The sequence below is a fragment of the Pyrus communis genome, chromosome 14 (assembly GCF_041283825.1).
Source record: "Pyrus communis isolate YQ-2024b chromosome 14, ASM4128382v1, whole genome shotgun sequence".
NCBI lineage: Eukaryota > Viridiplantae > Streptophyta > Magnoliopsida > Rosales > Rosaceae > Pyrus > Pyrus communis.
In genome coordinates, this window is record NC_142578.1 from 8,220,021 (window position 1) to 8,244,832 (window position 24,812).

At 37.7% G+C, this 24,812-nt stretch overlaps 1 protein-coding gene and 1 pseudogene across 2 annotated transcripts; both read left to right on the forward strand.

Annotated features, from left to right (window-relative positions):
• Positions 1-4,205: 4,205 nt before the first annotated feature.
• Positions 4,206-4,997, forward strand: LOC137712287 (uncharacterized; annotated as a pseudogene).
• Positions 4,998-7,493: 2,496 nt separating this feature from the next.
• LOC137712804 (serine/threonine-protein kinase BLUS1) lies at positions 7,494-24,760 on the forward strand. 2 transcript variants are annotated; one of them, XM_088683891.1, is made up of 22 exons: positions 7,494-7,518; positions 17,240-17,814; positions 18,243-18,497; positions 18,596-18,720; positions 18,835-18,879; positions 19,404-19,485; positions 19,581-19,649; positions 19,841-20,011; positions 20,110-20,175; positions 20,355-20,423; positions 20,558-20,623; positions 20,775-21,124; positions 21,222-21,358; positions 21,476-21,570; positions 21,642-21,680; positions 21,758-21,817; positions 23,038-23,136; positions 23,245-23,296; positions 23,396-23,451; positions 23,820-23,884; positions 23,994-24,045; positions 24,175-24,760. In XM_088683891.1, the coding sequence occupies exons 2-22, from the start codon at positions 17,641-17,643 to the stop codon at positions 24,226-24,228; spliced, it is 2,181 nt and encodes a 726-aa protein (XP_088540017.1). In that variant the 5' UTR covers positions 7,494-7,518; positions 17,240-17,640; the 3' UTR covers positions 24,229-24,760. The 2 variants fall into 2 exon arrangements, with proteins under 2 accessions (XP_088540017.1, XP_088540018.1); XM_088683892.1 differs by lacking the exon at positions 21,642-21,680.
• The last annotated feature ends 52 nt before the right edge of the window (positions 24,761-24,812 follow it).

A 24,812-nucleotide genomic window follows, 5' to 3' on the forward strand; every position in this document is an offset into this window, starting at 1 on the left:
TTTACTGCATTTTTTTATTTCTTTCTTGGAATTTTGTCTTAGTCTTGAAAATTTGTTATTTTATGTATCGAGTTTTTGAGATGCTAGAGAAACCTTGCCGTGGAAGACTTTTTTCCATTTTTAGTTTTTAATTAAATTTTAGGATGATGTCGATGTATATTTATAAATTAGGATTTTCACTATTGGTGCGAATACTTAATGGCATGCTTGCTTTTAAAAAATAAAAATAAAAAAATTTGTACCTAGATGGGTGTGAATACTTAATGGCTTGCTTGTTTGTTTAGCATCTAGCTACTCTTGAATCTCCTGTTAGGCTTTTTAGCCAAAATGGTCCCTGAGATTTGTATAACACATCATTTTGGTCCCTAAGATTGTCTACCATCCATTATTTTGGTCCTTTTGTTAAGTGTCCCAGAGCTCTTGGCTGGAAATTTGGGTAATTTTCAAAGCTTCATAACTCAATTGTTTCTTAACTAAATTTGACCCATAATATATCAAAATGAAGATAGGAAAGTGTAGAATAAGATTATACCTATTTGGAAGCCCAATGGTCACCAGAGATGGCCAGAAAATAGCTTGAAAGGTGACTTGTTACCGAGAAAACTGAAAAACTTACCGGAAACCGGGTAAACTTTAAACATTCATAACTTCTTCAATACTAAACGAAATTGAGTGATCAAAAATAAAAATCATACTTCTCGATGAGACAAAGAGAATGGTACCTTTCTTGATGGCTACTTCATCGTGGTTTAGCCATAAAACGGCTCGAAAGTGGCTAACTTGAGACCAAGACAACCACTTTTAAAAAGTTTTTCAGTCAAACCACGGCGAGTTAGCCATCAAGAAAGGTACCATTCTCTTTGTCTCGTCGAGAAGTATGATTTTCATTTTGAATCACTCAATTTCGTTGAGTATTGAAGAAGTTATGAACGTTTAAAGTTTACCTAGCTTCCCGCGAGTTTTCCAGTTTTTCCACGGACCAGTCCTCTTTCAGGCTATTTTTCGGCCATCTTCACAACCATTGGGCTTCCAAATAGATATAATCTTGTCCTACACTTTCCAACCTTCATTTTGATATATTATGGGTCGAATTTGGTCAAGAAACGATTGAGTTACGAAACTTTGAAAATTGCCCAAACTTCCGGCCCAGAGTTCCGGGACACGTAACGGAGTTTTTAACGGAAGGACAAAAATAATGGATGATGGACAATCTCAGAGACCATTTTGCCTAAAAAGCCTTCCTGTTATTTGAATTTATGAAATTCAATTTATTGACATTCATATTTGTTATGTTATATGTCTATCTTAACAAATTTTTGAAAATTTGTTATGGCAACCTATTGAAATATGTCAAAATGTGACGAATTTGCATGATTATGTGACGAATGTCGGTCGCCACCTAAGCCATGTTTTCTTGTAGTACAGGTTTATAAAATTTTATGTATGAGCATTATCAATGCATGCATGAGGGATTTGTAGATGATGCATTCGAAATAAGAACTCACAAATCCCTTGTAACTTGAAAGTTCCCCATCCAAACATAAGGAAATTCATCATACACTCCTATAATAGAGCAACTAGATTTCGATGAGTGCAATATAAGAACTCACTACAAGAAAAGTGATTATTAAGGGCGGTCGATTAGAGGCATATATAAGGATTTGTCCCTATTAATCTTCATTAGGGTGCATAAGTATAGATTTGTCTCTATTAATTGTAATAGAGGCTAAACAATAAATGCCCCTATTAGTGCTACTACTTTTAGGGGCAAAAAAATCACATCTAAAAAATTAAGGGGGTGTATTCAATTGAGAACTTGAGAGACTTTAATGGATTTATAAATCCATGGATTTTTATGGAGTTTAATTGATTTGTAGAGATTCCACATAAACTTTTGATTCAATTCCCTCAAAATCTCATAGGAAGAGGTGAGATTTGTGGATGCTTAAAATACACTACGAAATCTCTCAATTCCCTCTAATTCCTCAACTTTCTCAAATTCTTTAAAATCAATTTCTAATTGAATACACCTAGAATGTTATAAACATATTTAAGATCCTAATTGAATACACCCAAATTTCTAAGGATTTTAATAAACTATCTTAAAATTCTAATTGAATACACCTTGAATTTCAGAGAATCACTTAAAATTTTGATTGAATACTCCTAGATTCATTAAAAGAATTAATATCCCTCAAAATCCCAATTGAATATACCCCTATTAGTTATTAGTGGTGGATAAATAAGCCTCTAATATATATATATGTTAACTTAATTCAATTTTTAATTTAATAATTTATATTAGGAGCATTTATCTCCTTATATTTAACTTTTTTTTTTCTTAATTATTAATCAAATAAATAAGATAGTTTTCAAAACCCTAATTCTAGGATAATCAACACGCACATTCCCCATATTTCTCTCTTGATTTTCTTTCATGGCACAAATTCCCTCATCTCCATTTTTCTTGTTCCTTCATTTTCTTCTCCTCATCTCCATTTTTCTTGTTCCTTCATATTCCACTCCAGCCCAGTTCAAGATTAAGCCTGTGGAAAATGAACGATTGGAGGAAACCAGAAAATCTTCCAGTTGAATTCAAGATCAAGCCCCGACGACCCTTGAAGAAATTTCCAGCCCAATTCAAGATCAAGTCTCGACGGCCTTTAGATTGACATCTACATTAAGGGACTTCAAAATGCATCTTCTACATGTGACAAGCACATGTATACGACGCGGCCTGAAGTGGGGGCATTTGTAGACATTGAAATTTCAATGAAATAAATGTTGACCAATGCATTAAAATTACAACCTTTATTCATTTCACCTACATCACACACTCATTTCACCTACAAACTCCATTCATGTCACCTACAACATCCACTCACTTCACCGAAAAAAATGGATGGTGGTGATTCATTCTCAAAGCCTATAAATAGGCTTCTCCATCAAGGGATAAGGGGGGAAGAGAAGACCAATTCACATCACACCAAAACCTTGAAGCTTTGAAACTCTAAAGCTCTCAAGCAAATCCCGAAGGATCAAGAAAGCCCTATTCGTTCTTCGTCAAATCCTTCTTCAAGATCAAGCCCCGACAGCCCTTGAAGAAACTTCCCTCAACCTTCAAGATCAAGCCCCGACGGTCCTTGAAGAAAGTGTTCATCATTCATTATTCGTTCATCCTAAGATCAAGCCCTAAAGGCCCTTTGGATCAACAACATCAACAAATTCACACACCCGTTCTTCAAAATCAAGCCCGAAAGCCCTTGAAGATCTGTTCATCAACTGTTCATCAAGATCAAGCCTCGAAGGCCCTTGAAGATCCATTCATCCTCAGATCAAGCCCTAATGGCCCTTTGGATCAACAACATCAACAAATCCACACAATTGTTCATCCCTAGATCAAGCCCCGACGGCCCTTTGGATCAACAGCTCATTCACAAATCTACACTTTACGAAGATAGAATCAGAGGATTAAATTGTAAAAGAGATTGTAACCCTAAAATCAATACAAAAATATTATTTTGTACACGTGTTCTTATTTCAGAAAAATTCGTGTTTACAGCAGATTAGTAAAATTACAAATTACAATCTTATGAACGATAATTGTTGGGTAAAAATCAATTGTAAAATAAATCATAGAAAAATATTTGAATAGAACCAGTTACCAAAGTCACAACTTGACAAATTGTTCCCAAAATATCAAATCTGTCGAACAGTTTGCAAGAACTTGATTGAATACACCCGAAAACCACTCCAAGACAAAAAACCATACCATGGTCCCCCATTCATGCACCTCCCAAACCACCCAATCCTCTACCCCCTCCCCTCAAAATTCACAAAACTCGCATCCCGACCGTCCATTCCCCATCATCCTCACCCCTCCTCCTAAATCAACAATCAAAAACCCAATTACAAAATCCCGCGTCACACACAAATACTTCCCCCACGCAAATTCCATGAGGTTTTCTCCCAGCCCGACGCGCAGAAAAACCTCAAAGACCCTGTTGGCGGTCTTCTTGTCTTTTTCTCTGCGTCAGCACCATAAACCGTGTGCCCACTACCCCCGGAGATCCGAGTTGACCCGCATCTCTCACCGCTATATGATTCCCAACGGCTTCCATTATCTCTGCAACTATCCAACTTAAGTACTTGAATTCCACTCGGGTCAAAATTCATGACACCATCGAAAACACTGAAAATTCAAGATGTGTAGATCGACGGACTACCACCGATTTTAGTCGCGGAAAGACCGATTGAAGATTTGGGAATTTTTTCTTCGATTTTCAGGTTTGATTACCCAGGAACCGTTACCCGAATAGCTCACGCTTATGTATCTTCCACGGATCAACGAGAATGAGCTTGAAATCAACGGGTTGAAGATCCGACCCTACTCGTCGGCATTTATGACGCTTCACTGGGTCGTGAGCACGAAGGTGAAAGAGGGGGAGGTGGTGTTCGGGTCTCAGGAACGGGTCGGGGCTGGCGACGGAATTCGGTTCGAGGTGTATCTGAGGGAGGAAAAGGTGCTGAAGGGAATTTTCAGGAAGGACGAGGGGCAATAGTGGAAATTGGAGTGCAAGTGCGTGCTGGAAGGCAAGAGAGTGGCGGCGGAGGTCGCGGAGGCTGAGGTCTGCATGGTGGTGGAAGGACACGTGGCAATGAACGAGAGAGTGAGGATGGTGGTTAAAAAGACGAAAAAGCACCGGAAATGCGGGTTTAATCGATTGGAGGAGATTCCGAAGGAATGAGCGGTGGATGATGAATATGATAAATCTGATGAATCGAACGGCTGTTGTTGCAACTGTAGATTTGACGGTGAAGATTCGGAGATGGGGAGTGACGTGGAAGGTGAGGATGAAGGGGAGTTGGAGATGGATATGGAAGGAGTGAGATGAGCCATGGATGTGGGGATCTGGGTCATGTGTTTGGGTGTGAGTTACTTTGTTTCTAATACTAATTTTGGACACTTTTATTATTTTGTTTTTTTAATCAAATGATAGATTTTGTTAAATTAGATATTAGATTAGTCAGCGACGGAGTTTGAACCTACAGTAATATAAGAGTTCAACACATTTTTATCACTGTGAGGTACATAATAAAGTTATAAGGCCCAATTTTGAATGTAATTCTTTCACGGGTTATTTACATTTTTACCCCTCAAGTTTCCACAAATTCATTTTCTCATTTTGCCAACTTTAATTTTTTTTTTTTGTCCATTAATTTTTTTTTTATTCACTAAATTCAAAAGCTAAAAACGCACACAAATAGCCATCGGATTTAATCATGGATTTAGATTAATTTAGATTAATTTGTTTTGTAGGGAAATTAGTTGTATAGCATCCATTAGTGTTTCATCGGCTTTTAGAATATTCCAGTACCAATTATTTGTGCATTTTTTTGCATCCTTTGGGCTCCAATCATATACGTACGCACACTTACCTTTCACCCAAAAAGTCATATAGCCTTTTCCCCCAAAACTTTTTTTCGGTTCAGCAAAAGTGCCTTAAAAGCTTAAGTTGATGACCTTATCTTTGGACATGACTAAAACTTAACTTTATGCTTTCTATCCTCTCTACTTATGTTCCACCACGTGCAGGACATGTTATAGTTTTGATACGAGTAACACTAGATAGATAATACAGATGAAATGATTTGAAAGTTGTTTCATAGTATTTTATCTCAAAGTAGTGTTAAAAAGGGCATGTCAGCCTACCTTTCTTTTGGCGCCTTCTCTATCTTCTTTCACGTTCTCCACAGAGTTATATGATGATCGATCTCATTAATTTTTATGCTCATCTTTCAAGAATCATTTCATACACAAAATATTTCAAAATTTAATTGGTAAGATTACTTGAGCTCGTTTTTCAACAGGTACATCACTTAATCTCCATTTGATTTTCTTTGTCCTTGTGCCTAAAATATAACATCTATAAAGATACCTATATACTATGAATTGTGAATGTTCACTAAGAAATTACGCAAAATAGGTATTTTGAGCATAAAGATTCTGCGACCTATACAAATGGGCCTAATCTTTGCTTCACGTCAAATTAAACCACATGCTCCAGCTTGTCTAATTCTACGTCAATTGAGTTTTTCCTTTTTACTATTGTGAGTTTACACTAGCTAAGCTATGTAAGTATTTGCTTTGTAAAATTAAATTGTCATTTTAGCAATTGTTCAAAACTTCTTATAGCGTGGATGCAATTTATGAGTATTTACATTTGCACTTGCAATCTCGAGTTTTGTGTTTTTCGATCTCTCAATATCGTTTTTATAAAAAAGAAACAATAATAAATTGGTTTTTTATAGCCAAAATAGTCCTTGAGTTTTGTATAACACATCACTTTGGTCCCTAAGATTTGAAATCAATAGAAGTGGTTACTGAGATTGTTCATTATCAATCATTCTGGTCATTCCGTACAAAATTATGTTAAATAAGGATCAAAATGATAAATATACCCTTAATTTAATAAACAATAGGCCAAAATCATTTGAAAAAAAATTGATATTGTCCACTTTGGGCTTATCATTCCCTCACGGGTTTTGTTTCAGGGAACTTACGCAAGCAACTTTCTAGTGGGTCACCCATCATGGGATTGCTCTCGCCCGAACTCGCTTAACTTCGGAGTTCCAATGGAATTTGAAGCCAATGAGTTCCCAAAATGCCTCGTACTATAGGGAGGGGAGCATATACATATAAGTCACATCACCCCTCTCCGTTGGTCGATGTGGGATCTAATAATCATCCCCCCTTAGGGGCCTGACGTCCTAGTCGGCACATCCGCACAGAATGGTAGAGTGGCTCTAATACCATTCTGTCACATCCCAGACCAGCTACGCTATAGCACGATATTGTCCGCTTTGGGCTTACCATTCCCTCACGGTTTTGTTTTTGAGAACTCACGTGAGCAACTTCCCAACGGGTCACCCATCATGGAAATGCTCTCGTCCATTAACTTCGGGGTTCCGATGAAATCCGAAGCCAGTGAGTTCCCAAAATGCCTTGTTCTATATGGAAGGTAGCATGTACGTATAAGGCACATCACCCCTTCTCGTTGGTCGATGTAGAATCTAACAATTTTGGTCATTTTATTATTTAATAGATGTTTTTCATGAAAGAATCAAAATGATTGATAGTGGACAATCTCAGGAACCAATTCTATTGATTTCAAATCTCAAAGACCAAAGTGAAGAGTAATGCAAATCTCAATAGGTCATTTTAACTAAAAAACCTAATAAACGCACATTCTTATTTAATCTTAACCAGAGGATCTCTTTAAGACAATTCTAACAATAAGCAAAGGTGTGTGATATCTACATATCATTTTTTTACTTTTCACACACCCTTCTCATTTTATACCATGTATCAGATTAATTGAAAAAGATCAACGAACATAAATTAACAAATGAAGTAAAAAGATCCACATATCCTAAAGCATATACTCTCTTTTATTCGACAATAAAAAGGATCCCCTCGTTAAAAGAGCCTCAATGAAAAGCAGCATATCGTTAAGAGCAACTCCAGCGTTGGAGCCCTCCCCCTGGCAATACACTATTCAATCCACCTAATGAACAGTAACTGCCCTTAATGAACAGTAAGTAGCCCTGGCAATAGAATTTGCATCTCCACCGTTACACTTCAATAGCCCTGGCAATAGGCAATAAAATATTAGTATTTTTTTTTTTTATAAAATAATACAAAATAATTTTAATTGTAATATCATATAAGATTTTTAATCGTTCTCGTTGCGCCACGTGTCATTATCCGAAGTATTATTAAATAATACAAAATAATACAATTATTGGTGATGGATTTCTGATAAGATTATTAACCAATCACGTCGTGCCACGTGTCATAATCGGTTCACAATCTTTGAGGATAGATTTCCATCAGATTTTAAACGAATGACGGCATGCCACGTGTCATAATCTGTTCACAATCTTTGAGGATAGATTTCCATCAGATTTGTAACGAATGACGGCATGCCACGTGGCATTATGCAGAACCTAATCCTTTCTGAATCCTCTATATAATCCACCATCCATCCTCACAAATCTCACACCAAAATTCTCAAGATCTCTATCATTATTCATAGTTTCTGCTTCCTTATTCACAAAAATTTGTATCATTATTCATAGTTTCTGTTTCTTTCTTTCAATGTCGTCTTCTTCTTCCTCAAGGATGATGTGGGAATACAATCAAGAAGAGGAAGAATTGTTTAACGAATCTAAAGCAATCTTCAATCACCAGAGGGTAAGAAATGAGAGGGAAGAGGATGAGGAGCGTCAAATGAGAAATGACGAAGTAAGAAGGGGCAGAGCCTCACATTCCGGTCGAGTCATCCAAGTTGCGGCTCAGATCTGCAGGCCCAGCCGTTTCGGAAACCTTGATAGAAGCAGGCAACGACGAGGTATGGAACTCTTGGATGATTATTTTGTTCCTAATAGTGCATTCCCTGATACGTACTTTAGACGTCGTTTTAGAATGGAACGACATTTGTTCAACAAAATCATGATTGCTGTTTGCAACCATGATTCTTATTTTGTGCAAAAAAAAGATGCTTTTGGTGCTATGGGTCTACTGCCTGAGCAAAAAATTACTGCTGCCTTGCGGATGCTTGCATATGGAGTATCTGCAGACCAAGTGGATGAGATAATGAGGATGGGCCAATCAACCATTCTTGAGTCCCTGATGAGGTTTTGCGGAGCAATCGAATCTATCTACACCGCTGATGCGAGATTTATACGCACACAAATTAAACCCTCTTTTCGTCAAATTGTAGTATATGTATAAGTAGGGATCGTTCTGGACCGGGGATTAGGAGGGATTGTTAATCACTTGGATTTGACTCAAAAACGTAAAAACAAAGTTAAAAACGTTCACAAAGACTCAAAGGACTCAAAACAAGTTCAAAAGACTCAAAACTGCCTAAAAACACTAACTAGGCAGTTTCTGACCTTAAACCTAATGTTGGACGAATTTAAGATTATGGCTTGATTCAAACGTAAAATAACAATATAAAACACTATACTAGACTCAAAGAATGCAAAACTAAACTTTAAAACACTCAAACAAACCAAAAGACTCAAAACAACACAAACACACTCAAATCTGCCTAAAAACCACTTTCTGGGCTGATTTGAGCACAAACACAAATTTGGACGAATTTGTTGAACAAAATGAATCAAAACACTTATAAACACAAACTAAAAGTATTTCTAACTAATCTAACACTTTAAAATAAATGGGGGATTGGTTTTGAAGAATTTAAACTAAAAGAACAGATTGTAAGTAAAAACAGATAGTAAAGATGAATGTGATAGAAAATGAATGGATGAATGCTAGCTAGAAGGTTCTTCTCCACACATGTTACACTTGCATAATAAAATGATTTCCAATTGCATTTCAATAAACCATTAATTCTCAACACCCCAAGTTAACCGTGATGCACTAATTAACCTTCAAATCTTCCTAACGTTATTGAATTGGATGATGCATGCGACAATTCAAAACATTCCCCACAAGTCCTCAACATGAATGCATAGAAGAGGTACAAGCAAGAATCATTACGCTCTATGAAAATTATAAGTGTTGACGAGGCATTCGTTACTATGATTGCATGAAACTTATGCCAAGAATTCGTTTAACGCGATTGTTTATAAGCAACCTCCACTACTTGTGAATATAAGTTCGTAACTATTAGGTGAAACTCACTTATATTCTAGCGTCATATTCATGCATGAAAATTAAGCGTGCACTCTCAATAAACATACATAAATAAGTTATCAATCAAACGGTTAAACAAATTGAATCACAACTTATGAAACGCAATTAGAAGTAATCAAATCAAAATGTAAGCATAAACATATATTTCGAATTTCCTCATAACTTTGAAATCAAAGAAACACCTAAACATTCCAACAACTCAAACTTGAATTGTATGAACGTTTAGGCACTCTTCTCTTCCATTCCTCATACGTACAAAACAAAGAGAATTGAATTTAAACATTGAAATCAAAGAAACACCTAAACATTCCAACAACTCAAACTTGAATTGTATGAACGTTTAGGCACTCTTCTCTTCCTCGTTGTTGTAGCACAAGGTCTAAGGATAGTTTGATGGTGTGAATGGTTTGGGGAGTGGTGTTTGGATTAATAGGGAAGGCACGGCACAAAGGGGGAAGTGTTGGTGGTATGTACAATGGAATGGAAGTGTTTGTGGAATGGGTGAATTTCTGGCACAAAGGCCTTATTTCTGTGGTGAATGGATCCCCCCTCCTTGTGGCTGCAATGAAGGGTTATTTATAGGTGAAATGGGGGGAACATGACAGCTAGGAGGGTGGTGGAAATCTGGAATGGTGATGGGAGATGCATGTGGCTGATTTATGCATGTGATTAAAGGGTGGAAAATGCATGTGCTTTGAATAAGTGGCTGCATGTGCAAGGGGACAATCTGGAAATGAGATGGGAGATGCATGTGGCTGATATGAATGTGTTTGCATGTGAATTAAAGCTTGGGTGAATGATGATAAATGCATGTGGATGGAAATAATGAAGGGTGAATGTGCATGTGCTGCAATGGGTTGGGAAAACATGTGAGGGAATGATTAAGGTGAATGAATAATGAAATGGGAAAGCATGTGCAAAAGGGGAATGCATGTGGCTGCAAGGTTTTGTGTTAGGGGATGGGTGCATGTTAAGTGATAAGTGATTATGATAAGTGATATGATAAGTGATGATGATAAGTGATAAGTGATAAGTGATAAGTGATAAGTGATAAGTGATAAGTGATATGATATGTGGTTATGATAAGTGATAAGTGGTGATGATAAGTGATATGATATGTGGTTATGATAAGTGATAAGTGGTGATGATAAGTAATGGGAGCATGTGAGGGAATGAATAATGAATGCATGTGTATGGTTTTGGGAGAAAGGTGGAGATGCACGACATAAGGGAATTGGAAAGGTTTAAATGTCCTAAAACTAAAGGGAACAAGGTTCCAACACTTTGGTCTTCAATTTCGTCCAACATTTTGGCGCCAAGCATAAACTATCCATCCTTAGCCCAAAAGTGCTCCAAAAGTCTCCAAAATGCATCTTTTTGCTCCTTTAGCCCTTTGGACCTACAAACACACGAAAATAGCTTAAAGGACTAAAATAACTAAAGAAACATAACGTAAATGCACGAGAACAAGCCATTTAAGTCGCATGAATATGCTCCTATCAACCGCTGAGTACCTCCGCAAACCTACACACATGGACTTGGAGCGGCTGTTGAAGAAGGTGGAGATGCGTGGATTTCCTGGGATGATTGGAAGCATTGATTGTATGCACTGGACGTGGAAAAACTGTCCAAGTGCATGGCAAGGCACTTACGGGGACAGAAAAGGAGCAAAAAGTATCATTCTGGAGGCGGTGGCATCTTTTGATACATGGATTTGGCACGCCTTTTTCGGGGTCCCGGGAGCTCAAAATGACATCAACGTCCTTGCCCAATCCCTAGTGTTCAACGATGTCCTGCAAGGAAAGGCACCAAAAGTTACGTATGAGGTCAACGGACGTATGTACGACGGGCCATACTACCTAGCTGACGGCATCTACCCGCGTTGGTCAACCTTTGTCAAAACAGTGCCACGTCCGCGGAGTGCAAAGGAAAAACACTTTGCAAGCTGTCAAGAGGGGTGCAGGAAGGATGTGGAGCGTTGTTTCGGTATCCTCCAAGCTCGCTGGGCGATCGTCAGGGGTGCTGCCAGATTGTTTGATGTAGAGTCGCTTCGATCCATCATGATGACATGCATTATTCTTCACAACATGATTGTGGAAGATGAGTACGATTATGAAGCTGTTGATGAATATGAGCCAGACCCGATGAACAATTCAAGAACACGTATATATTGTGCTCATGACGCCACCGATGAGCCCGTGCAACATGAGCCATTACAAAGGGATGAACGTTACAATGAAAGGCTCATTCAACGATATACTGCATTTCAAATGCCAGACATGCACAATGCCCGACAAATTGACTTGATAGAGCACCAGTGGGCATTGAAACAAGCTGAAGATAATTAAGTTCATTTAGTGTGTTTTTTTGAATTTGGTATGTTTATGTTATTTTATTTGGTGTGTTTTATTATTTGGTATGTTTATGTAATTTTTTTATGTTTATGTTTATGTAATTCTTAGTATATGTAATTCTTAGTATGTTTATGTTTATGTTTATGTATTTTTTTTATGTTTATATTTATGTAATTCTTAGTATATGTAATTTTTTTATGTTTATGTTTATGTAAAGGACTTTTAATTAGAACGATGGACTTTTAATAAATAACTTACCAAATTAATTTGAATAAATATTCAAGAAATTGGAAACAACATAAATAATACAAACAATAAATAATAAATTACAACCCAAAATGATTGGAAAATTATGGGCTCCGATTACAAAAAGTACTATATTCATCATCACTTAACCAATTTGTGGTGCTAGGATGATCTTTTCTTGCGGTGCTAGAACCACCTTGGCTTGCTATTGCTTCTCTGGCACGCCTCCTTCGCACAACGTCCGCTTTCTCTGACTTCCAAAAAAATTTAGAATTTGGAGACTTCCCTTCTAAAGACATGTTCATAATCTCACGATCTTGTTGAGCCCGTCTTTCTTCTCTAACATGTTCCCTTTCTTGCCTAAGTAGCTCTCTTTCTCTCTCATTAGCATAAAATTTTCTCTCAACAGCTGCTTGTTTTGATGCCTCTCTAGCCTTATCAGCCTCATCTTTCGCCAGGTCACTCGCCAAAGTCAATTCACCTTGGCGAGTAAGTTCTTCCATGAACTTTGCATAATCGTTCTTCGAAGCACTCCCTTTTCTCTTTGAAGCCTTCTTACCTTGAGGCCTAATTGGAAAACGGGTCGAACCCGACGCGCATTCAGGGAGGGGCGTTTCGGGCACTTCTTCTGCATCATCTTCATGAACATGATTGGGTGTAGAGTGTAGAGGGGTGCTGTTCATGTGCACTTCTGGACCGACTGGCACAACTCTAAATTTAGGACAATCTTTGACAATATTCCAACATTCCCACCGGTTGAATGATTTATTTTTGCTTTTGGTTTTGGCAGCGTACCAAACTTGTGCTTGAAGTTCCTACACAATAAAAATAAGTAACAAATAAATAATTATAATGAAAATAAGTAACTAGCAAATATATACATATATATATATATAAGTAACAAATATAATGAAAATAAGTAACTAGCAAATATATACATATATATATATATATATATAAGTAACAAATATAATGAAAATAAGTAACTAGCAAATATATATATATATATATATATATATATATATATATATATATATGTCATGTTAATCATAACATGGGGCTAGAGTTCCAAGTTTAGTAAATAAATAATACAAACAAACAAATAAATAAATAATACAAACAACATAATTATAATGTAACAAATAAGTAACAATAAATAATAAATTTTGTACGTAACAAATAAATAATACAAACAAATAATTATAATGTAATTATGTAACAAATAAATAATACAAACAAATAATTATAATGTAAATTTGGGTATCAAATAAATAATATATTGTTACCTGATCCGAGTAATTTTCCCCACTTCGAATATTACTACTAGCTTGTGCCAAAGCGTCTCTCCGCGTACTAAACGATTGGCTAAGTAATTTCCAACGACTGGACATCGATTCTTTGGTTCTTTTCCCACCAATTTTCTCAAGAAAATTGGTATGAATAAGACTCCACATTTCTCGCAACTGCATCTCATTACCCGTAAGCGAACTATGAGTAACTTCAACCCAGCTAGTACACAACGCAACATCTTCAATAAGCGACCAATTCGTACCTGCACCAGTTGTGACAACCCGTTCCAAATTTTACGTTTTTATTTTATTTTAAAAGCGTGAATTTACTAAATTGCCCTAGAGGCAAGGACTTTGACTTCCGTTGACCATCGACTTGAGAGATGTGAGACTTATTCTTTAAGCATATCCTCGTAGTACTCTTTGGTACGAACGTATAGGCGAAAGCCGTTTGCGCGTCCGGATTATAACGGTATAGTTACGGACGTTCGAAATTGGTTATTCAAGGTTTAGTGTGTATTTAAATTAAACCCCCACTTTGTGGGGGAAGCCCAAAAAAAAAATCAGAAACGGAGGGAGGAAAGAAAGAAGAAAAAAAAAAAAAAAAAAAAAAGGGAAGAGAGCTTCCCGTGCACCCATACCCGCGCCACCACGAGACCATCTTCCAAGGCCGATTCCGGCCAACTCCGGTGGAGTTTTTCGATGCCACCACCACCATCTTGAAGCTCTCATTCCCCTCTACAAAACCCACCCAAGAACCACCTTGATTAACCATGGTATGGAGCGGTTTGAGGCCACGAAAGTCGACGAAAATCAATGGTGCTCCGGCCACCCTTTTCGATTTTCCGGCAAATCGGCAAAGCGATGGCCGATGCCACCACTTGGGCTTTGTAGCCCATCATCCCAGGAGAAAAACCCAACCAACCTTGACCCCGTTGGACCACCGTGGACGACGAATCGACGTCGGGAAGTTTTAGGCACCCACCGGCTTCGTGGGCAAAATTGACCATCTTCCGTCCACTTTTGGACTTCGTGGCAGGGACCAATCATTCAGGACGCCTCGATGTGTGCGCTAGAGAATCATAGCGTGAACTCCAGGTAAGTGGATCTTTTCCTTTTTATCGTACATATTATTGAGAGTTCTATTGACACTTTTAAATTGATTAGGTATATTACTTTCATATATAATTATTGTGAATGCTTGAAGTACGATATGAACTACGAATGGCTTGATCCCTATTTAGGGTACGTAGGCAGTCTAACGAGACATTAGATGCAGCCATAAAATAGTTGAGACCAAAGCCTTGTTTGGGAAATTGAGTAAGGCGAATGAAATTTGTAAAGGCAAGTTTTAGTTTTATGAATTAGTTAGCTAAATTAGTGTTAATTGAGTCGTCATGGGTAATTATCCCTGAAAATAAGTAGTTTGGGAGTAATACGTTATTGATTGTACACTTCTCACTGTATTGTTTATAATTGAACACGCTACGACATGGTTGAGTATTAGATTGCATCATAGTATATCAATATGTATATTACTTGCATATAATTATTGGGAATGCTTTCAAGTGCAAACGTGAACTCAGGACACCCAGGTAAGTTCAGGTGAGTTTATGGTACTAGTTGAATCGATTGCGTTATAGCATGACTACAGTTATGTGTTAGGCAACTTCGATACTGTCGTACTGGTTGCCATGAGTTGCACATGTTATATTGAGATGCATTGAGAGCTCATAAACCTGCACCCCGGTGTTAGTGCTCCCGCCCGTGGCCAGGGCACAGTCCTTCACGTGATGTTCACCTCCCGCACCTTATGCTCACCTTGGATTCAAGGTAGGTGCACAGTCCTGTCGTACATACCACTTTAGGTGGTTCCGACTCGTAGGTGACCCGCGATTATTCGCCCAGTCTTCACGTGATCGTAGCACTTGAGCTTATTTATTTACACCCAGTCCTGTCGTACAGACCGCTTTAGGTGGTTCCGACTCGTGTGCAGGTATACTTATTAAGCTATATGCTAGCCAGGATTGATGAGATATGGATAAGTCGTACAGGTCACTAGAGGTGACTCCGACTTATATGCTAGCCAAGATTGATGAGATATGGATAAGTCGTACATGTCACTATAGGTGACTCCGACTTATATGCTAGCCAGGATTGATGAGATATGGATAAGTCGTACAGGTCACTAGAGGTGACTCCGACTTATATGCTAGTCAGGATTGATGAGATATGGATAAGTCGTACAGGTCACTAGAGGTGACTCCGACTTATATGCTAGTCATGATTGATGAGATACGGATAAGTTGTACATGTCATTTTAGATGACTCTGACTGATATATCACTTTGTATTGATTTAGTTCATTTGGCCTACTTATTAATGTATGGTGGAGTTAATGGCAAACCGTGGTTTTGGTCATTTCTGAGTATGGTTTGGATATATGTATATATGTTGTACTGTCTTATGGAAAACGATACGGGTTTTACATTAGGGCATTACTTTTAGAGAGGTAATAACTTTGGGAAACTTGGTTTTATTGCTTACTCACACCTTCTATTTGGTGCCCTCCAGGTTTTAGCTGCTGAGTTTGTATCGACAACAATCTGTGGTGAATCTTAGTATTAATGGATATTTTTGAGGGTATGATTCTTACCCATGCTACTGTACCTTACTTATGCTCTGACCTCGCGTGTGAAATGGGTTCGCTCCCACTCGTAGCGCACTCTGGTACTTAAACACTTTTAGATTCAAATTTATTCACTTTTTGTACACTATCACATTTTATGGCTTCGTCACCTTCCAGGTGTCGGCCAGCACAGCTCGATTCAGGGTCCAAGTGGACTTTCTAGGTCGGGGTGTGTCACCAGTGGTCATTTTGTTGAAAAAAAATGGATTCAAACTTTGAGACAAAGAAAGGAATGTGATTGAAAGTAGTTGAGAAAATATGAAATTGTTGTGTAAGGTAGATGATAATGAGAAGGTATTTATAGAAAAGTAAAAACAATTTTTTTTACAATTTTTTTCAGATTTTTCAGATATTTTTTTGAATTTTTTTGAATTTTTTACAATTTTTTTAAAATTTTTATTCAATTAATTAATCTCTACCGTTAGATATAAAAAAAATTTGAATTCCAACGCTCCAGATTGTGCCACGTGTCACAACGGTAACTTTTCAGATTTTTAAAACTATTTTTTCATTTATTTTTTAATTTATAAAGCATTTTAATATCCACCGTTGATCTCAGATCGAACGGTGGATATTAAATCTGACTTCTTTTTTTTTTTACCGTTGAGATCTAACGGTCCACATTAAGTGACCGTTAGGATCTAACGCACCGTGGGAAGCCACGTGGCTTCCCAACGGTAACTGACACTTGCTTTTTTTAATTTTTTTTGTGTCGGCGACGCGCCTGACACAAAAAAAATTACATAATGCGCTGACGCCACCCTGGCGTCAGCCCCACCTCGGGCTCAAGGCCTGGCAATCCCTCACGGGCCTGGCCCTTGGGGCTCCCCCTGCCTTCGGCCTCCCCCACGCTGGAGCATCGCCATCGGCCCTCGGGCCATTGTTTTGGAGCCCTTCCCCCGAGCAAAAGCCCACGCTGGGGATGCTCTAAGAAATATATTGGGCAAAGCAAAGAAATCTGGCCAAGAAACTCAAATCGTGGTTCCCAAAAATCATGATTTATCTGAAATTACATATAATTAGCAACAAAATTATTGACAACTCATCCAATTAAAAAGTAAAATTACCAAAAGGCCAAAAGGGCCAAGCACGGGTCCCCGCCGTCCATTTAAAGACCCGTCCACGTGTCAGAATCCCCTTCAACGTTCACCACCACCGCCACGTCATCACCCCTCTCTCATCACAAAGCCAAGTTACCTGCTCCGAGTTCTCTTTCTTCACTCTCGCTTCCTTTGTATCGCTTCTCATGGCGGTCAACGTGTCCATATAAACCATCGAAACGCAGAGGCCTGTCCTCAAAACGACATACCCGAAGCACAAGTCCTCGAGCAGCATGGGGAGGATGGGAAGCAATTCGAGAGCTCACTCGGCGAATCCGAGCGACTACAAGCTTCTGGAAGAGGTCGGATATGGAGCCAGCGCTACTGTTTACAGAGCGATCTATCTCCCTTTCAATGAAGTCGTCGCGGTCAAGTGCTTGGATCTCGATCGCTGCAATAGTAATTTCGTCAGTTTCTTACTACTCTCCATTTTTTATTTTAAAAACCCAAATTTTGTAGTTTTTCAATGATTGTTGTGAATAATTTGAAATTGTTTGGTTGCTAATTGAAGCTAGATTTGAGTTGGAATCAAGATCTTTTCTTTTTTATGAGATTGGAATTCGATTTCGGAGATTTGTTAGATTTGGGAATGTGAAGTTAGTGAGCAATCGAAAGATTTTTGCTTTTTTTTTTTTTGGATTGGTGTAGGTTTTAATTTGGATGAGTTTATGGTTAAGATCCTCAACCGTCGTTATCGATGAGCACGAATCACGAACTGTAAATTTTACAATGCTATTGTTTTACTTGCTGAAGAAAACCCAAGTTTTAGTCTTTTCAATACTGTGGGTGATTCCTAACCCAGTAATTGATGTATTATGTTTGTATTATTTTGTAGGAGGATATACGAAGGGAGGCGCAGACGATGAAATTGATAGATCATCCAAATGTCGTACAGGCGTTTTGTTCATTTGTTGTTGAAAGAAACCTTTGGGTAATCATGCCATTCATGGCAGAGGGTTCTTGTTTGCACCTCATGAAAATCGCATATCCGGATGGGTTTGAGGAATCTGCGATTGGTTCTATCCTTAAGGAAACCCTTAAGGCTTTGTATTACCTTCATAAACAAGGTCATATTCACAGAGATGTTAAGGTCTGTTTCATTTTTCCGGTAACCATTCACTGCGCTTCATTTTCATATCTTTGTTTGGGGGATCTCACTTTTCGATTGTGTTAATGTCTTGGCTGCAGGCTGGAAATATATTACTTGACACTAATGGGGCAGTGAAGCTTGCCGATTTTGGCGTTTCAGCTTGCATGTTTGAGGCAGCTGATAGACAACGCTCAAGAAACACTTTCGTAGGAACACCATGCTGGTAAGTTTTATTGCCTCAGAAGTTATTACTTAATTCCTGGTTTGGTACCACATGTTAAACTGCTTGCTTTATCACCGATGTAGTTGAAATTTGGATTTGTTTTTTGCTTTCCAGGATGGCACCAGAGGTATTGCAGCCAGGAAGTGGATACAATTCCAAGTGAGTTTTATTTGATATAGTCACTTAAATATTTTTGAACTTCTAAGAATTTCTGGCTCCTTCTCAAAAAAAAAAAAAAAAAAGAAAGAAAGAATTTGTGACTCCAGGGAACACATAAAATCTCTTCTCCTCATCTGGAGACAGACGTAGTTTCTAAATTAATATGCATGACTTCACAAATTGCATTGCTATATTTGTTTCCTTCCCTGAGCATCAGAGCTGTTTATTACAGATTTTTTCCTTTCGTAATTGCCACTGTGCCATATATATTGAGCTGATAACTAGATAACAAGAAATAGAAGCTGTGCCTTCTAAAATGTTAGATCTATAGAATGTGTTTATGCACATATCAATTATAGATTAGATAGTTGACTTGTACAAATGGGGATTTATTTTTTATTTTTTATTTTGTGTGTGTGTGTGTGTGTGGAGGGAGGGAGGGAGGGAGAAAAAAAAATTGGTGGGGGGGGGGGGTGTGGCATATATGATATGTCTTATTTTTCTGTTGGATTGTCACTGTTCAGGGCTGATATTTGGTCATTTGGTATAACGGCACTGGAGTTGGCTCATGGCCATGCACCATTTTCAAAATACCCTCCAATGAAGGTACTTATGTTACCTGAGTATAGCTAGACTGCATACCTATGTGGTGGTTCGTCATCTAAACCTCTGACTTGCCATTCTTTTGTTTGTTTTCATAGGTTCTTCTAATGACCATACAAAATGCCCCTCCAGGACTTGATTATGACCGTGATAGAAAGTTCTCTAAGGTATTGCTTTTCTTTCTAGATAGAGTAACATTAGTGCAAACATTTGTTTTTGTATGTAAAAACATTTGTTGCTGCATTCTGTATCATTAATTGGTATATAAGTGTCAGAGCCTTCAATTCTAGTGGTACCCTTGTATTGTATTTCGCTTACAGAATAATATTCTAATTGGAGGATTTTCAGTTGTCATCAGTCTTTTAAAGAAATGGTTGCAATGTGCTTGGTAAAAGATCAAACAAAGAGGCCAACAGCAGAGAAATTATTAAAACACTCCTTTTTCAAGAATGCAAAAGCTCCAGAGCATTCTATAAAGAAACTGTTTACAGACTTACCACCTCTTTGGAATCGTGTAAAAGCCCTCCAGGTTAGCTGTCACACTGTTTTATATTGCTTTCCTGCTTTCAGTCTTTCACGTGTTAGTATGCTTGTTTCATGAATTGCTAAAGTATTGGACTATCACAGCTTAAAGATGCAGCACAACTGGCTTTAAAGAAAATGCCGTCAGCAGAGCAAGAGGCAATGTCACAGGTCTGATACGTATCTTCAAGCTGTTACTTTTTCACCTAAAATTAACTTAAACAGGTTCACAAATGTTCACATTCAGAGTTCAGTTATATAAAAAAATTTCTTTGGTGTATTCCTTAGTGGTTTACTTTTTGTTTCTTTGGGTTTTTTTTTTTTTTTTTTTTTTTTTTTTTTTTAAACAGAGTGAGTACCAGCGAGGAGTTAGTGCCTGGAACTTTGACGTTGAGGATTTAAAAGCTCAAGCATCCCTGGTATGCCACATTTTATTATTTAGCAAGTATCAGCATGTTCCATATAAAGATGCTATCTCTGGGGATTTCTTTGTTTTTGTGTATCGCTGACTGCTGAGTGAATCTCAATTAATATCTTTCATTTTTTATGCTAGGTGCGAGATGATGATGAAACGATGGATGAAGATGAAAATTTTAAACCTGTAGTCGGTAATGATAAGGTCATCAATTTGCTTTATTCTTTAGAAAATTGTTACACTATTTTAACTGCAGTTCAAGATTTTAGTTTTATATTGTACATTGCTGGCCTTTTGCCTTTAGAAGTGTGATTATTATGCAGAAAGGTGATTTCCTTTTTGTTTATGCTAGCAGATTGAAACTAGTTGGCGATCCAGTTTGGGGAAGTTGAATGAAAATAATGAATCATATTGGACTGATTACAAGGGAGAAATAAATGGTGATGAATCACAACAGGTTGAATGCTTAAACAAAAAGGGCAAGGATATTGAAAGTAATTTATCAGAATCCGCTGGTCAGCAGAAAACAGGCTGGAAGAAAAATGAATCAAGCTCTGAGGCAACAGCGTCTACATCAGAAAAAGACACAGTGCAGGCCAAGCCTAAAACTCTTTTTGTGAAAAGTCGTCAAGCGCTGAGTGGTCCACTCACACCTGGTTCTGTACTTAGTCATTCATTATCAGAAAAGGGCCGCACCATTGAAAGGTTTGTCATGGTTGAGTAATGCTCCAGAATTTAAGCTTTTGGTTTCATCTCTCGCTCTCTCTTGTGGGATATGTTCCTGATGCTTTGATAACTTCAGGCGTGAGAATGAAAATCAACCGATAATTGATAAAGGTAAATGTGAAGTACGACGAACACCAAGCTTTAGTGGTCCACTGATGCTTCCCAATCGAGCTTCAGCAAACAGTTTATCAGCTCCTATAAAATCCTCTGGAGGTAATGAGTATTTTCATAATGTTTTTAAAGATGAAAATCAACAGTGCAACTTTTTCAACCGTTATGTGCCCAATTGCTTGGAATTCTTATAGCACTAATTGCTTTACCTTTTAATAGGATTTAGAGATTCTATGGATGACAAGTCAAAATCTAATTTGGTGCAAATTAAGGGGCGATTTTCAGTGACATCAGAAAATTTAGATCTTGTAAAGGTGAGGCTTTATTATTATGCTATGCTTATTCTATTTTTCACAATCACTAACTTTAAAAAAAATTGCCATAGGATATTCCATCGAGTACAGTACCTCATCATTCTTCACAGGTAGGTAGCTGGTTTTGCTTAACCCTTCTCAAGTAAATGTTTTGAGTTCTAATTCATGTTCTGTTTTGTTATTTTAGGGATCACCTCTGAAAAAGTCTGCTAGCGTTGGTGATTGGGTATTTGAATCCAGGCAAATGGTTTGTTTGTGATCTCTCTCTCTCTCTCTCTCTGTAATGGTTTTTATCAGAAATGTTCCTTGATGTTTCGTCAACTCTTAATTCTTGTCCATCTATTGAAATGCTTGTCAATGTTGTCCCTCCATCACTGTTAAAAATCCGCAAGATTACTGACGTGGCGTGCATGTGGGGACCATTTATCCAATACCATGTATCAAAAATGCTGAATAAAACCCACAAAAAGTTAATAAAAAAATGAGTATAAAGATGTTAAAAAACTAAAACAAATCCCCCTTCCATCTCCGCCATTGCTACAGCACCCAACTAAACCGTCCTCCCCCTCCTCACTACCCCATTCCCTGACCCTCATTCCAAAACCAAAAACCCATATTTCTGGCTGCAATCCACCCCCAACCGTACATGCACACATACAACCAAAACCCGATTCTCCGTCCCACATCATCTGTGTCCAATAAATCTACCATCATATGTGAGCTTGATGGGGACGGTCATGGCGGTCAAGATCTCGACTGCTTTAATGAATATTGAATGCCATGGCGGTCCAATAGGACTCTTGGGATGGGCCAGGTCATCGGAGGGTAGGGTGGTTTGGTCAACAGGTCATGTGTATTATTTTGGTTTTTTGTACTTATTAAAAATTAGATTTTTCATAATTTATAAACTTTTTTAACCATTTATTGTACCCACATGGCACTCTCTCTTTGGATAAATGGTCCCCACATGCACGCCATGTGAGCAGACTAACAGAAATTTTAACGGAATCTGACAGAGGGACAACATCGATGAGCATGTCTATAAATGAATGAGCAAATTGAGGTTTTTGAAATCTAAAAGACTAGAAGTAGGAGTTGGCAAAACATCAAGAACCATTTGTGATAAAAATCCTTAAATAAAAGAAGATTACTTTATGAGATCTGGATTCCAGCCGTTAGATACTGAGTCACTGTAGCGAGCATGAACTTCATTCTCATCAATAACTGGGAGATCTAAGTTATATGTGTGCATATATTAATATTCTGAGTTCATGGGTGTATTTGATGAACAATACTAGATTGTGTCTATAGCTTTTTCCCCATTTTCTATATTCACTTAGCTCTTAAGTAGTTGGTACTTTATACTATGACGAGCATGTTGAAGGTTCAGTTACTGACTTTGCCTCTGCGTGTAGTTTGAAATCTTATTTGTCCTTCATTTATATGATTTCATTCTTTATGTTTCAGTCTGCCATGTCACCAAAGGAGTTCAACAACAGCAACGTACCTGCATCACTTCTCCTGCCTCACCTTCAGAATCTTTTTCAACAGACGTCGTTTCAACAGGTAAAAGAGCAAATCTGGTTCAACACAGATGGTTGATGGACTTGAAGAATTGATTCAAAACTTCAGCTTTCAAATTTAGTGCAAATTTGTTTATTCTTTTAATTGCAGGATATTATTACGAATTTGCTAAGCAGCTTGCAACCAGCTGAGGCAGTAGAAGGTGAGTGAAATATCTGTGGGAGTATAATACTAGATATAAGTTTTGTATCAGTAAAGATTTATTGAACCAGTTAGTAAGGTACTCCTTTTCTTATTTCAGCTACTCAAAATGGAAAGTTACCTCCATTGCCTCCCTGTTCTCAGAACAATGGAAATGTACGTATATTTTATTTTGTTCCAGTTCTGATATAAAGATATCTTATCATATTAGCTTCTCAGCAGTTTCCCTTTGGTATTTTTTTTCTTTTCCAAATAGTAGATTTCTTGATTGTTTTCTTTCTATCAACTTTGACTGATTGCTAAAACTTCCCTCAACCTTCACTGAAATTTGTTGTTAAATCAGTTAAGTGGTCTTTTGCTTGCTAGATGAATTAATTTGATACGGGCCTTTTCGGAAATATTATGGTGGTCGCTTTACTCTATTGCATTGCATGTTAAAAACTCTGTTAGACTTGTATATCAACGGTTAGTCAATGATTAGCTTTGTACATTTTATAACATTCTCTAATTTGTCCGACCAACAGGTTGAAACCGCAGTTTCTGAGAGGGAGCGTTTATTGCTCATCAAAGTATCGGAGCTTCAAGCCAGGTTAGTTATCCCAAGTCTAAATTGAGTACTGCGGAAGTGGCTTTTTTTTTTTTATCTTTTATTTTTTCCTGCTTTTATACAAGTTTGGCTGATGTTTCTCTCTTTCCAGAATGAACAACTTGAGTGATGAACTGACCGCCGAAAAGACGAGACACGTACAAGTGAGTTGCCAAAGACTTCTTATTAACAGTATTATGAGTAGGAAGTGTTGATGGTGATGGGTTTCTGTGTGTATCCCGCTATTTGCTTGCATTTATGATAGCATTAACAAGTTGGTTACCGCTTGACAGTTGCAACAACAGCTAAATGCTGTATCTGGGCAAGAGAACGGAGAAAGAAGTTGAGGCTGCGTGACCCAAAGTTGTGATTAGTGTAAAGTGAATCCATGATGTACATCCGGCCAAGAGCTGTAGACGTGCTGAACACGTTCTCCAACGAATTTTCCTCTTTGCTGAACGGGAATCATTTATGGCTGCCGATAGAAGTAAATGCATCGAGAGAAATTGATGTTCCCAGATCTCCTTCTTCCACTGTACGTAATAAGTTTCCTTCCTCACCACTTGGGAATTCAGACGAGCAATACACGGTTTACGGATTCATCAGGATGTGATTTGTCCGGTTCGAAAACGGTAACTTATGTCCTTCCCTGTAGTGAAGATCGAACTTCTGGGCTGGCGGTCAAATTGGTTTTGTAGTTATAGGCTTGCAGCCATGAGTAGCCATGAAATATAAGGAAAAGAGAGGTTTTTATATATGTTTTATTTTATATTTATATCGTTTTTGGTCAACACAGATTTTATGAGCTTGTATATGATGGCTGTAGAACACAATGTTTATTTATTATTTCATTGTTTATACTAAATCTGCTTCCACAAATCTTTAGCAATTAGCAATTTGGTATTTAATATACTTTTTTTTTCTTTTTGTT